This window comes from Micromys minutus (genome assembly GCF_963924665.1).
Source record: "Micromys minutus genome assembly, chromosome: 9".
NCBI lineage: Eukaryota > Metazoa > Chordata > Mammalia > Rodentia > Muridae > Micromys > Micromys minutus.
Genome location: NC_137978.1, coordinates 59,223,907 through 59,240,698, shown reverse-complemented (window position 1 = coordinate 59,240,698; position 16,792 = coordinate 59,223,907). Strand labels below are relative to the sequence as shown.

Below are 16,792 nucleotides of genomic sequence, written 5' to 3'. Positions count from 1 at the left end.
CACAATTGCTTTGTAATATAGCTTGAGGTCAGGGATGGTGATACCCCCAGTTTTCTTGTACTTGAATATTGATTTCACTATCCTAGGATTTTTGTTATTCCAGATGAATTTGCCAATTGCTATCTCCACATCTATGAAGAACCGAGTTGGACTTTTTATGAAGATTGCATTGAATCTGTAAATAGCTTATGGTAAGATGGCCATTTTTAGAATGTTAATCCTTCCAATCAATGCACAAGGGCGATCTGTCCATCTTCTGAGATCTACTTTAATTTCCTTCTTCAGAGATTTGAAGTTCTTGTCTTACAGAACTTTTTACTTGCTTAGTTAGGGTCACATCAAGGAATTTCATATTGTTTGTGTCTATTGTGCAGGGTATCTTTTACCTAATATCTATAATGTCAGTTTTTCTTTAAAAAAAAAAGGTGCCCTGAGGTGCTAAAAAGAAAGTATATTCTTTTTAGGATGAAATGTTCTATACATGTCTGTTAATTCCAATTGGTTCATAACCTCTGCTAGTTTCGATGTGTCTCCATCAAGTTTCTGCATCTATGATCTGTCCATTGATAAAAGTGGGGTATTGAAGACTCCGACTACTATTGTGTGTGGTGAAATATATGCTTTCAGATTTAGTGGGTTTCTTTTATGAATATGGGTGTACTTGTATTTGGAGCATAGATGTTCTGGATTGAGAATTCATCTTGATATATTTTTCCTTTGATGAGTAAAAAATGTCCTTCCTTATTTTTTGATAACTTTTGGCTAAAAATCTATTTTATTGAATATTAGAATGGCTTCTCCAGCTTTTTTCTTGGGGCCAATTGCTTGGAAGTTTTTTTTTCCAGCCCTTTACTCTGAGGTAGTATCTGTCATTGTCTCTGAGATGAGTTTCCTGGATGCAGCAAAATGCTGTATCCTGTTTATGTATCCAGTCTGTTAGTCTATGTCTCTTTATTGGGGAATTGACAATAAAAATATTCTGCTAGCATTGTGTTCTCTGGCAATATAGCAAATACCATTTGAAAACACACAAACACACCCGCATACTCTGAGAAGGAATGTCACTTCAACCTTTGTGTAGTATTCATGCAGGCCAGAGGAGGAGATTAGATCCCACTGTTTGTATTATCACTGTGATGTAGACTAGTCTGACCTCAAATGAAGAGGAATACACCTGCCCCAATGTTGTGAATGCTGAGAATATACCAGAAGCACCTGCCTAATTCATGTCTGTAGAGTCCTGCAATATAATCACACTTCAGATACCTAAACAACATAATTTACATTTTAAAACACATCTTTTGAACAAGTAGCTGGGTGCTCAGGATTGCTGCAGGAGGGCTCTCCATCCTAAGTAGAGGGGTGATTCAACCAGTTCTGCCCATCGTCTACCCTGGGAGATGCAGACCAGCACTCCACAGCTCAACCAACCTTGCAGCCTGGAAGCACACACTTCCAGCCCAAGGCCAGACCCAGCTCAGCTGCATCAGGACTGGGTACAGCCACCGCAACTCACAGCCTACCAAGAGAGCCGAACACCCAGAAACAATCTCCCTCTAGAAACCACAGTCCCAGAGACCCACAAGAGAGACAACCATAAGCAAGAGATAACAAGAACACCTAGCATAACTAGATGGCAAGAGAAAAGAATAAGAACCCAAGAAATGGAAACAAAGGCAACCTGACATCATTAGAACCCAGTTCTTCCACCACTGCAAATAGCAAATATTCCAACTCACCAAAAAACAAGATTTACACTTAAAATCATACTTCATGATGATGATGGAGACCTTTAAGAAGCACATGAATATCTCCCTTAAACAATTACCAGAGAACTAGGAGAAATCACTCAAAGAACTACAGAAAAAACACAACCAAACAGGTGGAAGAATTGAAAATGGAGATAGAAGCATTAAAGAAATCATAAAAAAAGAGATAACCCTGGAGATAGAAGACCTAAGAAAGAAATCAGGAGTTATAGAAGTGAGCATCACCAACAGACTACAAGGGATGGAAGAGAGGATCTCAGGGGCAGAAAACAACATAGAAAACATAGACAAAACAGTCAGAGAAAATGCAAAAACCAAAAAGCTCCTGACACAAAACGTCCAGGAGATCCAGGACACAATGAGAAGACCAAAGATCATACGTGTAGAAGAGAGCTAAAACTTCCAACTGAAAGGCCCATTAAATATCTTCAACAAATTATAGAGAAGAAATTTCCTAACTTAAAAAAAAAAAAAAAAGAGATAACCAAGAACATGCAAGAAGCCTACAGAACCTCAAATAGACTGGAACAGAAAAGAAATTCTTCCCAACCAATAATAGTAAAAACAACAAATGCTCAAAACAAAGAAAGAATACTAAAAGCAGTAGGAGAAAAAGGACAGGTAAGATATAAAGACAGACTGATCGAAATTACACCAGACTTTTATTAAATAGAGACTAAGAAAGCTAGAAGATCATGCATTGACATTATACAGACCTTAAGGGAACACAAGTTCCAGCCCAGGTTACCATAACCAGCAAAACTCCAAGTCAGCATATATGGAGAAACCAAGATAATCCAGGACAAAAACAAATTTACACAATACCTGTCAGCAAACCCAATTTTACAAAGGATAATAGATATAAAACGCCACCATAAAGAAAGAAACTTTATCCTAGAAAAATCAAGAAACTAAAACTCTTGCAATAAACCCAAAGAAGAAAAGAACACAAATATAACTCTCCATCTAACAACAAAAATATCAGGGAACAACAATCATTCTTCCTTAATATCCCTTAACATCAATGGACTCAATTCTACAATAAAAAGACATAGACTATCAGATTGGATATATAAACAGGATCCAGCATTTGGGTGCATATAGGAAACTCATCTCAGCAACAAATCAGGCACTACCTCAGAGTAAAAGGTTGGGAAAAAATTTTCCAAGCAAAGAATCACGAGAAACAAGCTGGAGTAGTCACCCAAATATTGAATAAAATAAAATTTCAACCAAAAGTCATCAAAAAAGACAAGGAAAAACACTACTTACTCATCAAAGGAAAAATCTATCAAGATGAACTCTCAATACTGAACATCTTCCTTATTTTAGTTAAAACAAATCAACATCTGTAATACAGTGTCTCTAACTTTTTTGTGTGTGTGTCTAACTTTTGTGATATTAAATACTGACATACAATTTAAACTTTTATAATGTGGGAAGACTAACCCTGGATATGAATGAATGCTTTCTGAGTTCTACGACCAGTGGAAGTACATGTTTGCCTACACTCTGAAGCAACGCCCAAGACAGTGTCAATACTGGCCCACGGGGTTGTCACTCACCCATTGAAAATCATTACTAATAAGTTTATGCTACAGCTTTGCAGAATATGTTCACAAAATCAGAGTACGGTTTAAGCGCGACATTTCCTAGGAAGATGCTCTTGGTATCCCAAATGCAAACTGAAAACAACTAAGTCAATCTTGTTGAGTCAGTCATCTTTATTTACAGGACAATGGGGAAGAAGCTGTTTACAACAGTAAAAGGGACTCATAAACAGTTGTTTTCCTAAAATAGGAAACCAGCATATAAAAAGATATATTACTTTTGGATTCTCCAATGAGACTTAATATATGGAGATACATTTATAGTATAAAGAAAATGAAATCTGGGAGGTTCGGTGAGTCAAATATACTTTTTAAAGTATAATTTGTCTCAATTTGATCATTTGAATTCAATATAATAATGTCAGTTTTATTAGATAAGTTGAGCTCTGTTTTCCCTTTGAAGTTGGTAACTTCTGTTGTTATAAAAGTGATACACAAAACTTTATTCCTCTGGCTTCCCATTTGTCTTCATCTTCGAATATTTGAGGGTGAAGAATAAAAGTTTAGTGACAACTTTCCTCTATCACATTTTAAGTTTCTCCCAGAACTAATAACTGACATTCACTAAGATTTGAACATTTCATGAAGGTATTGACAAGTTTTTTTTCAATAATCATACAAATTCACTATTGTGAAGCCTTAAGTGTTGCAAAAAATACACCCTGACTGAAACATGTGCCACATTTTTCCCAGCAGAAATACTTCAGAAACAAAATATTTTTAAATGTTTTCTCTGATCTGAAATGAAGTCATGGGTATTTTTGCATACATTATATCTTTTAAGATTGTAGCCTGTATTTATTCTGTTATATTCTAAGAGATAGGCCAAAAGAAAAGAATTCACACCTTCAATACACTTAAAAGTTGTCTCTCCTGTAAATAGTCTCTAATGAATTTTAAAAAGATATTTGTTAGGAAAAATTGTTTCATTCACTTAATTTATAATGTTTATTTACTGTATGTAATCTGTCAGACTGACATTGTAAGGTATCTCATTTGCAATGTACATAAAGTTTATCTATCTCAGTCGAACTTTGTGGGTAAAGGATTTGTCATGTTCACTTGATTTCTATGGATTCTCTCAGGTAAATTCTCTGACGATGCTGCAAAGCATATTTACACTTTCAGCATTTGTCACATTCACTACATCTGTAAGGTTTCTCTCCTGTATGAATTTTCTGATGATTCCGAAGATGGGATTGTCTGCCAAAGCATTTGTCACATTCATTGCATTTGTAAGGTTTCTCTCCTGTATGAATTCTCGGATGAATACTAAGATGGGATTGTTGGCCAAAGGATTTATCACATTCACTGCATTTGTAAGGTTTCTCTCCTGAATGAATTCTCTGATGAAAACTAAGATGGGATTGTTGGCCAAAGCATTTGTCACACTCACTGCATTTGTAAGGTTTCACTCCCGTATGAATTCTCTGATGAATTCTCAGACAGCTTTTGTCAGCAAAACATTTGTCACATTCACTACATTTGTAAGGTTTCTCACCTGTATGGATTCTCTGGTGAATACTAAGATAGGACTGTTGACTAAAGCATTTGTCACATTCACTACATTTGTAAGGTTTCTCACCTGTATGAATTCTCTGATGAATACTAAGATTGAATTTTTTTGTAAAGCATTTGTCACATTCATTGCATTTGTAAGATTTTTCTTCTGTATGAATACTTTGATGAATACTAAAATGGAATTGTTGGTCACAGCATTTGTCACATTCACTGCATTTGGAAGACTTATGTCCTTTATGAACTTTCTGATGCAAATCAAGATGCCATTTTTCGGAAGAACATATCTCACATTCACAACATTTGTAGAATTTCTTGCCAGTATTGTTTTCTTTTAGCCTCAGTTTATGATTAGAGAGAACATTCTTATCAAATTCTGTATTTTTGTGTTCTTTGTTCTCTATGTGGATTCCTAATTTATACTAGTGATAGTGTGTTCATTTGAAATCTTTATACAGTCTTTATAATTGCAAACGTCTCTGGTTTTCCCAGTTTTATGTCTTTTCAGGTTTGAGGATTGAAGGGAGGCATCTTGGTGATTAGTTTTACAAGGTGTTCTTTGGGTGGATTCAAGAGTCATTTTCCCAATTTCATCCCATTTAGAAAACTGTTCTTGGACACTCACATGGTCATGGAACTTATCCAAGACCTTCCAATGCTTTCCAGATATGAGATGATTTTCTGAAAGAGAAAAAAAGTACAATTAAGGATGACAAGGATTACTATACTTGGGAGAAAAAAATATTCAATAATGGATGTTTGCTGAAGTTTCAGGCAAAGTAGACATTCTAAAGATTTATGCTCTCAAAAGCAGTTTTTCTTTTTTCATAATTATTACTTGGATTCTCAGAAGAACCTTAATTCTCAACCCCATCAACTGAAAGGAATAATAATACACTTTATAATAGTATATTAAAAATTGTACCTTGCACAAATTAGGAAAAATAAGTGTTCTATCACTATTGAATATACATAAATTAGATCTCTGAATACCATACCTCCATTTTTTTTATTACACTCTGATTCAGAGTGGCACAGTATAGGTATGGTCAGCTAGAAATTCATGATCATAAATGAATCATGTACATATGCTTGCTTCAGCATCCAAAAAGCTGAAGATAAAGAACATGCTTTATCAGTACCAAACTCAGAGACCACATATCAAAATTTAAATAAATAAGAAAAATTAACATTCCCAAAACCAATAGATCTGTATCCACTTGAAAACTTTTGCATTATTCAAAATCATAAATAAGTAAAGAATTTAATGTAATAGTCAAATTAACGTAACCCAACTATTATGTGTCCAGAAATATAATTCTTTGTTCTGGACATTATTTTTTTTTACAACTTGGATTTTAACATTTAAAGCTACATAAGAGGTATGGAAAGTTCTTGGAGAATATACCACTGGCTACTCTTCCAAAGAAAGCAGAGAAATGTAAAGAAAAAAGCATGAAAAATTTATCATTCTAACCTGAACATCCCGTAAGCTAGTGGTTGACAGACATTTCAGAGAGTTTACATAAACACAGTGTATTACATAAACACAGTGTAGGAAACCTTAAAGATTCAGCAATTCCACAAGAAGTGCATTCTCACCCACAAACAATAGATTGTTGTAATTCTCCAACATCACATCCATGTACAGTGTCCTCTGAGCAGAACTGAGACCTTCCCATTCCTCTAGTCTGAAGTCCACAGCCACATCCTTGAAGGTTAAGAGACCCTGTAATGAAAAACTACCTATTGGTTACTGTACAAAACTGCTTTCCAACATTAATCAAAAGTGCCAAGAAATAGGAGATATTTTGTGATACAAATTAGAAAAGGAAAATGCTGAAAAATAAATAAATCTTCCAAGTTTCATAGATATGTGTCTGAAGTTATATATTGCTGTTCTTCTATAGACAATCTATAGAATGACTTACTATAATTCCCTAATTTTTCAAGGATCTCACCATCATGAATTTTCTGTGGTTTTCTGAGATGTTACCAGTAAATGAAAGATTTGCCACCATCACTACATTTTATTCTTTTCTCTCTTTTTTTTCATACTTTGGATTGAATAATATCTTTCAAAGTGTTCTATTATGAAATTTATTTGCCTACAACCTCATGGTTCTACACAATGGATTTTTCTACCGAGTCCTTTAAAATCCAATACTCTTGGGTGAACACTATTAGCAGGAGGAATAAACAGCACATATGCATAATTTCAGACAAAGGCTATCAACATTCATTATACAGCAAAAGACACTAACTCTAACAAAATACACTTACTAAAATAGTCCTAGATTGCCTTGGATTTACATCTCTGAGAATGAATGGTATAATCATCTCAAAAGCTGCAATCTTTTACAGAATATAATATGCACATCTGATTTCTGAATACAGTAATGTACCTGTATGTAGCTGTATGATTTGATATTAAACAGACTCCTTATGTCACATCACAGATGGTCAAGTTATGACCAGGAAAAATATGCAATCAATTCTACAAGATCTACCTAACTCAAATATGAACAATACCTCAATCCTGTGACTAGCTGGGCCTCATATGACTGTATTATACTATATGTATTTGATATTATAAGGTCTAGGTAAAATGTTAGAAACTTTCCATAAGAAACAAGTAGAATAATAATTGGAGAATTAATGAATGGACCAAATGTTAGAGTTTTTTTCTTTAAACAGAAATGGTGTGCAATGTCAGGACATACATTCAAAGTGACATGTAGAACAACATTTTTAGAAAAATTATGTTATTTGAGTGTATTTACAACCAAGAAGCAAACAAAAACAATCACTATTACAGAGAATTACATTATGGAAGGTTCTATAAATGCTGGCTTAAACAATACATAAAATAAGTTTTCATAAATCATATGATTTTTCACAAAAGAATCCATAAATGTGTATATTTGAAAAAAGGCCATAGTTTCATTCAGAATCTGTAGATTGTCCTTAACCTGTTTGTATTTTAATGTTCATTCCACTTCCCCAAGAAGGTCTGCCCAGTCAGGAGGTTCCAACTGAACCTTCCCCTTTTAATTAGTAAAATAAAGAAAAGCCAGTGACTGGTTGGGGTCAGGGGGTGGAGAGAAGGGAGGCCTAAAAGGTCAAAGGACAACAGAGGTCATAGGTCGGGAGGCAGAAGAAGTAAGACTACAGAGGGGAAAGATCATGGCAACATGGAGCTTCCAAGGACCCGCTAGACCCAGGTGATATTTATTGGTGTTAAAAAGCTATGAATATTGAGAATTTTATAGGTCTAGCATCTTATATGAAGGGCAGTTTGTATCTTTGTCTATTTGATGTAATCCTGTTGTGTAGAGGGTTTATGGATTGAGAGTTGAATATATAAACCTGTATGAAAAGCTATCTGGCTGTAGAGTTGTGATTGTGCAGGATTTTGGGGAACAGAAATACCCCCAGGACAGAGGCAGAGAACAGGAGGTAGGAAACTGGCAAGGGAAGGGAGTTGTAGGGACAAGTTTGCCATGTTGGTGGCTCAGACTGGGTGCCAAGGAGCTTGTAGCTCCAAACTAAAACCAGGCTTGAGGAGTGAGAACTCAGGGTCAGTAAAAAGATAAACTTTTTAATTTAATATTTACTGCAACAGCCCCCAGAAAGAAGTTTACAGGATTTTTGATTATTGGCTTGCTTGTTCCTTGAAGCAGAAATGAAGTTATCTTTTTGCCTGTACTTAAAGTGGTTTAAAAGACAACTGAATAAAAAAAGACTTTGCTCAGCCTCAGAAGTGGCTGGAGTCATGTTATAGTTTTGTATAATTGTCTTTGTTTTCTTTCAGTCATCCTCCTGCCTTGGGAAACCTGTTGTTTAACCCAGCTGGTCTTGGTCAAGTGATACCCAAAGTGAAGCCTCCAGTACGCAGGATACACTCACTGAAGGGCAGTGCGGGAAAGGAAGCATGCTCAGAGGAAAGTTTGGGCCAGCTGTGAATAAACCTGTAAAAGAGTAGAAGGTATAGCTCAAATGTCTTTTGTGTATGTGTTTATAGATATGCTAAAAATCTAGAGGAGCAAAGATAATTCCCATAGGTGATTTAAGTCTTTGTACACAGATTAGAGGTAGTCGAACTGGACAAGAGAGAATGAGTTTCAGAAAAACAGTCCTCTCCTTTGACTGGGATGATTTGGTTAAAGAGAAGGAAAATGAACGGAAACTGTTGCAGAGCTCTCCTAGGGGCAGGAGAGGTCAGGATACATCCCGACTCTCTGATTCCCACTGGAGAAATGTTTAGTTTGGTTCTGAGTCCCTTAGGAAGGATATCAGGTTCCCCTTGGCACATCTAGTTCTCTTCTCACTCTTGTGTATTGTTTGTCTACTGGAGCGTCAATCTGTCCTGTGTCAGTTTGTGTCTGTGTTTTCATGTCAATGCTTATGTGTTGATTTGTGTTTCATGTTCAAAAGAAAAAAATGTTTAAAACGTTGTTTGTTCACCCCTTGATTGAGTTTTAAATCACGTCAAAAACAGGGACAAATAAAAGGTAAAAATAAAAAGTTTCAATTGGCATTTGGAGACCTGCACCAGAAATCAAGAGTCTAGCTCAGCTGGAGACCTTCAAGGAGCTGATTGTCTGCACAAGCAACTCTTAAAGGTGCCTGCAGCTTCTCAGCTTAGAGATGTTCTGCTCTTTCTTCCAGGAAAACCTAGGACTTAGTTTGTTGAGTTCAGCAGGTGACAAGGTGCTCCATTCTTAAAAGCATAGCTAGAAAAAGTAAGAATTTTGTCTGGTTCAATATATAGACTGTGCGTTCACTTCATGTTTGTTTTTGACTGGTCTTAAATGTAGAAATGTGCTCTACATGTCTTGGTTGTACATTATTGGCTTATAAGCAAGAGAATACGATTAAAAATTTGTAATACCAGTAACAAAAAGTTAATTTAAAACTAATAACTTGGTTGGAGCCATTCTAGACAATAATACATGGCATGAGCAAACTAAGGAACCAATTATACATAATTAAACTATTGAATGGTTTAAATGAAAAAGGGATTTTTCAAAGAAAAGTGAACAGCACACTGAACTGTACAGTTTTCCCCAGAGACACACTCATTCTTTTAGTTGTTCTTCTACCAGATTTGAATATTGAAAGTCTTCTAAATTTCACAACAGGGTTTCAACACTACAAAGATTAAATTAATGAAACTTTATTATAGACTATGCTAAACCACATAAAAGGACATTAAAACCAAATATGAGGAAACTTGTCAACATTTCTACTGAATTGAGAGCAGGGAGTGACATGTTCAATGTGGTAAGGAATATGAGTATAATCTGAGGTCTCTTTCTAACATCAGCAGGCACCAGGAAGAAACACAGAGCACATGATTACCTGCTATAAAACATAGTCATTCGGGGTTAATCCTGAACACTTAACTGGGTCTAGTGTCCAGAATAACTAGTGGCTACCAAGAATAATGCCTAGAATTAAATGATGATTCCTTGGCCATCACAGTATAATACATTAGCTGATCCTTTGATGAGATTCCACTTCATTCTACCAGGCAGATACAGTATATCTATTTTCCATGTGTGTCCTGTTGCCTTGGAGTACAAAGATTCTATCTGCCAATTATCATGTTATTTGCAAAATAATATGTTGTCTTCAGATTTAGTTACTGCCATTTTCATCATCATCTAAGAAGACTTTTGATAGTTCATGAGATAAAACTTTTATTTCCAACTTACTTCTCCTATCAATATAGCCTTGATTTCTAACTCCCATGCACAGATTCGAATGCATTGACTTGACCCTTTGATGAGATTCCACATCATTCTACCAGACAGACAGATACAGTTTATCTACTTTCTAAGTGTCTCCTGTTGTCTTGGAGTACAAAGATTCTAAAATAATCAGTTGTCAAAAGATTTAGTTACAGCAATTTTCATCATCATCTAAGAAGGCTTGCAGCTGTTAATAAGATAAATATTTTATTTCTAACTTATGTCTTCTATCAATATGGCCTTGATTTCTAACTCCCATGCACAGATACGGATGCAGTGACTTGACCCCTTAACATCCACACGAATGCATTAATATGTAGAATATTACAATTATAACTTGAATGTCTTTAAATGGAATTTTCTTATACTAAAACTTTAAGCCAATTGTTCTTCACATTTCTAATGGTGTGGTAAACTCTTATTACAGGAGTGGTGTGTAACTTCCCTAGAATATAAGAAATATGTGTTCTATGATGGTCGGCCTTTTACAAAGTCTGTGAAAGTGTTAAATGACCACAAAGACATCACAACTCAAGGGTTGAGAATGAGACTTCTAGGCAATGTGAGAACAAAATCAAGAAGAAGAATGGCAGAAAGTCACTTACAGCTGCTAGGTATAATATTAATACACGAGGAAGATCAGACATAATAGGATACACCCAACTCCCCTGAAATGAGATAGGAAAGGAAAGCCACTTAAGGGAAAGAAAGACAGTACAGGAAAGAGAGAAAAGTAAAAGAATACAGTAGAGTTCATGGAGAGCAGTACACTCCAGCTGAAAGTGTAGAAAAACAGAGAGCGAGGCGTAAACAGTTTCTTTCACTTGGAGAGTTTTACAGAGATTGAAAAGAGAATATGCTAGGCAAGGGCAAAGACAAAATGAGCCAGAGAACGAGAGGGAGACAATTAGGAAAGGTTGGTACAGTTAATTTAAGGCTAAGTAGAGCAATTCAGTGTCTGAGAGAAGAACCAGACTGAAAATTTCAGCTGGAAGAGAAGTCGGAGCAGGAACAGGCAGGTGAGTTGAACAGGCCAGTTAAGAGGTGAAAAAGAACAAGAAAGGGTGAGCACAGTCAGCAGACAATTACAGAAGCTGAAAGCACTCTAGGCTTAAATAAGATTGAATGAAGGCTAGAAGCTTACAGGACTAGGCCTAGGTTAATAGACAGTGGCAGGGAGCCTTCCAGACAACAACTGCAACAGGAGAATAAATGTCACATTTATAGCCCTGTGGAAAATCTAACATTGCTCATTATAAAAGCTCTCTAGAATATAAGAAGAAAAGAAACACACCTCAGAATACTAAGGCAAAGAGACACAAAAGAAAAGCAAACAGTACAGAAAAGGTCAACAGTAATTATTCCACTGTAATCAGGAAAATTTCAGCAATGACAGAAAAACATGTAGAGGACAGAACAGGAGATTCAGAAAGCAAGTGGGCCCTCTACATAAAAACAACTCTGATCAGATCATTCACTCTGTCAACACATATCTTGGTCTCACTGGTAGTGGCATTCATAGTGACAAAAAGTTCTATGCAATGGAGCCAGGGGACAGAGTTATCAATGACCATACAGAGATTTACAATCTGTGAGCTACAGTCTCCATCTATCCAGCAAAGCATGACTCCTGGTATCATAGTGGCAATAAAATCTGTGGGTAACAGAAGGTTTTCTGGTACAAGCTGAAGTTGTCTTTATTGATCATCGAGCTGCAAGCTCCACATGGATCTCTTTACAGAATTATAAGTTGCTTGTAAGTTTTGTATATGGCAGGATGAAAGAAGAAAAAGACAGCTCTGACAAGATTCACACTCCAGGATGTTAAGGTTCTGGAACCTTCCATTCTGGCTCTTTGTTTAATTATTCCTCAACTACACTGAGGCTGTATCTTCTAAAGACTAACTTCTAGAACTTTTCATATATATCTAGCTTGCCTATACAGCCTTTCAGACGGTCATAATCTAGATGTCAGCGAAGCAGTGAACTTTCTCAACATAGAGTGACTGGAAGACAAATGATACCACCTAGTCCTCCTTTGCACAAGACAGTTTTTCTGCATCTCTTTGGGCCCCAGTAGAGAGTTCTTCATCATAATTCAGCTAGAAGCAGACAACAGATCATTGTCCCAGTCCCTTATGTTGAGGTGGATGCTTCTGATTATTTTATGAATTATAGATAGGTTGTCATCTTAAGGAAAATTTTACAAACGTTGTAGCATTAGACTGGGAGAAAACTAGACAGCATAGACTCGGGAATCTTTACCTTCCTCTTCTCTATCCTTCCTTCATAGGGGAAAAAAAGGTGAACAAAAGCGAAAAACAGCGATATAGTATTATCATAGAAATTAGAATACTAAACAAACAGGGATAGGTTATCAAATTTATTCTTAAACAAAACATTGCATAGCTTTATCTTATATTTGTGGAAAACTTTATAAGTGATATAGAGTTGAAGTTATTACTTACATTGGTACAGAATGTATTTTTATACAAAATTACATTCTCATTGATATGAATTCCATAACTTGATGCAAAAATTTAGAATATTTTAACTTAGATAGGGATTGTACTTCTGCAACATATTTAAAAACACAAAACTTAGACACAAGCCTTCTTTATCTCCTATTACTATTTTCAGATGATTGAGCAATATGAGTTAAGGGCCAGATAACAAACTTATGGTCCTAAGTTAATTAAGAAAGAGTTTTTTCGAGATATTTCAATTAGAAATGGCTGACAATAGTCAAGGCTTAATAGTTCAGATATAATTTGCAAAGAGAAAAAGTCATCAATGGCATGAGAAGTCCACAGAATACAACAGTTAAGGCCATTTCATTATTAGACCATTTGACTATAAACATGTCTGCTCCTGACAGCATCCAATTCATTATCTAAAGAGGAAATTGAGTCTCAATTAACTTGCTCCAGTTATGCAAGAGAGCCACCATAGAAGAACTGCCTCAATTAATCTACAAACAATAATGCTGCCCAGGAATGGCCACAATATGCAGAATAGTGACTGATAGCTCTACCAAGACAGGATAAGCAGTATGTCAAAATTCTGTCTTACAAAGGTCTGTCATATGATCCTGGGCCTAAAGGCTGAAGACAGATCTTCCAATGTTTTCAGGAATGAGGGACTGTGCAGATAGTCAGCTGTCTTTACAAATGGATTGAATTTTGAAAGCTGTTTGTACTTCCTTATTTTCAGGTATTATATAAGTTGTACTCAGATTTCTGATGGAGGTAGAAGACATGTTGTACTCTCATAACCAACTCAAGCAGATAAGAATTGAGACACATACAGATTTGAGAGGATTGTATTCAGATACAAGATAAAACCAGGATGAAATTCTAGCATAGAACTGTAAGCCTTTTAAGCTGGGATAAGTGGTAGACTACTTTATCTAAATTGACAAAACTGATGGACTAGGTGTTTAATGTAACTTTTGGTTTTAAATTATATTATTCTAATTGTTCTGTTCAATTTGTAACTGTGAAAAAGGAATTAAATGGTTTGCAATACTCCTGTGCTGTTTCCATGTTGATGATTATTCTGGTTCCTCAAGAGGGGCTGCCCCAACCAGGAATCAATCACATACCCTGGTGATTTCATGTGAACCTTCTCCCCATTTTAACTGTTCGAATGAAGGCTAGAGCCTGTGATTGGGAAGTGGAAGGGAAAGGTGGGGCTAGAGGTTGTAGAGAAGGGAAGAGAGGAAGGAGACGGCAAACAAGGAGATAGAAGACAGAGGAAGATGAAGAATATGTGGAATAAGGCTGAAGAAGAACAACATGACTTTGAGAAGCCACAAGTAGAAAGAGATCTCACAGCTGAATAATTGATTAGTATAGTGGTAAATGTGCCCAATCATGTGGTTTATAAATATAGTAACTGGGTTGTGTGTTCTTTGCTGAGCTTAGTGGGGATGCAGAGTTAGTACAACAAGACCTCGGTTCCATCTCCTGAATGGCCAATTCTAATGTAAAAATAACAGAGGACCTAAAATAAAACAGAATGTACCTCAATATCCAGAAAAAAGCACAAAGGATTAAGAGGGAGGCCTTCATAATTTCCTTTCATGGGGGCAAACCTTAACAAAAAAGCTGAAAGTCCACACCACTGTGATAAACAAATGTCTCGAAGGAATTACAAGATGTTAACTGCAATCAAAATATAGCCCTGTCTCTGAGCAAGCGCAGTGTCACTGCCCGCATGTGTAGAGAACACCCTGTTTGTGACAGATGTTGCTTGTGACACTTTTCTCCCTCAATGGAAATTGATATATTCACTGAATATAGTAGCCTGGCCTGGCAGTTTTGTTCTCTTACAGACTGTATGACATCTGTCCACGATCTTCTGACGTTTAGATTCGCTGTTTGAAGTCTGGTATAATTCAGATGGGTTTTTCCTTTATATGATTCTTGCCTTTTTTCCTTTACCACTTTCAATATTCTTACTTCTTTGAATTTGGTGTTTTAATTATTATGTGATGGAAGGAGTTTCGGGTCCCATCGCTTTGGTGTTCCGTAGGCTTGTTCTATGTTTATGAGCATCTCTTTTTATTAGGTTCAGAAATTTTCCTTCTACAATTTTGTTGATGATGTTGGCTAGCCCTGTTAGTTGGGAATCTTCACTTTCTTCTATACATATTGTTCTTAGGTTTGGTCTTTCCATTGTGTCCTGGATTTCTTGATTGCCTTTAGTTAGGATATTTTTGCTTTTGCTGTATTTTTGTTTGTTTGTATTTTTGAATGTTGTGACAATGTTTTCTAGGATATCTTCTTTATTTTTTTTCAAGAATATACTAAATTTATTTTAAACTGAGTTTCCCTGGGTGAAGCATCAGCAACACTAGTCCTGCCGTTATGTGGATGAAAACACTAGATTTCTGTCAGAGACGGTAAAAAGCATGGAGAGATCCCCCATCATAAGAAAATGGTAAACATGTCAACCACTAATGCAGACATGAATATTACACAGCAGCAAGTCAGTGAAAACAGAACAGGAATATTCAGGAAGAATACGGTCATTTTACCCATTACACTTTGTGAAATCAGAGACATGAATTTATAAGCAGTGCCTTTAATAAAGACAGTAATTTAATTTCAAATAAATATATTTTCTTTCTATTCCTTTATCATGTATTTTATTATGTTCCTAATGGCGAAACCAACCAGATTATTGAACTCAGTAATAATCCAATCCATGTTACTCCATCTGTCTTACATTGAAGTCATTTTACATACACTACAAGTTCTCGGAGCAGTTCCTATAAAACCGCTAGAACCTACCCCTGAGCCTAGTGTGACTAGCCTTTTGGACAAGGCCGAGGGAGGGTACATTTGCGCATCCTCATGGTTCAGCCTGCTCTCCATAAGTGCCAAGGAGTGGCTCCTAGTTCTCTTGCTCCTCATAGTGAGCATAGCCGCTAGCATAGGTCCTTCCTAAATTCAAATTATTGAACAGATCTGATGACTCAGCATCTGAGTCCTTCCCATCTTCCTCTTCCTCATCCTCTGCTTCATCCTCCTCATCATCATCATCATGGTATCCAGTATCTCCATACTTGTCCGACGACAGGTTCTTCCAATAAGCATCATACCCAGAGGCTCCATCTCCTTCTTCTCCTCCAGTCTGCCTGCCAAATTTCAAGGAGCATGTTGACATGCTAAGATTCTAGGATATTTTCTAAACACGAGATTCTATAACCTCAAAAAATCCAAAAACCCCAATCAAAAAAATGAAGTAAAGAGCTAAACAGAGAATTCTCACTTGAGGAATCTAAAACAGCTATGAAGCACCAAAAGAACTATTCACTATACTTAGTCATCAGGAAAACACAAATCAAAATGAACCTGGCATTCTACCTCACATCAGTCAAAGACTTGGGTGACAACAAATGCTTGCTAGAATGGAGAGAAAAGGAAAGCACTCCTACATGGCCAGTGGGATTTCAAGCTGGCCCAATCACTGTGAAACTGATTCAGTTGGTTCCTCAGGAAATTAGAAATTCTACTACATGAGAACCCAGCTATACAACTCCTGGACATATACCCAAAAATGCTCAAACATATAACAAGGATATACGTTCCACAATGTTGATAGCAGAGTTATTTATCATAGCCACAAGCTG

At 36.2% G+C, this 16,792-nt stretch overlaps 1 protein-coding gene across 1 annotated transcript; it reads right to left on the bottom strand.

The window, feature by feature from the left end:
• Positions 1-4,503: 4,503 nt before the first annotated feature.
• Positions 4,504-16,082, bottom strand: LOC308424375 (uncharacterized protein; the record flags this gene model as incomplete). Its single annotated transcript, XM_080921281.1, has 4 exons — positions 4,504-5,319; positions 5,523-5,578; positions 6,500-6,626; positions 15,951-16,082. The coding sequence occupies 4 exons, from the start codon at positions 16,080-16,082 to the stop codon at positions 4,504-4,506; spliced, it is 1,131 nt and encodes a 376-aa protein (XP_080777407.1).
• Positions 16,083-16,792: the final 710 nt, after the last annotated feature.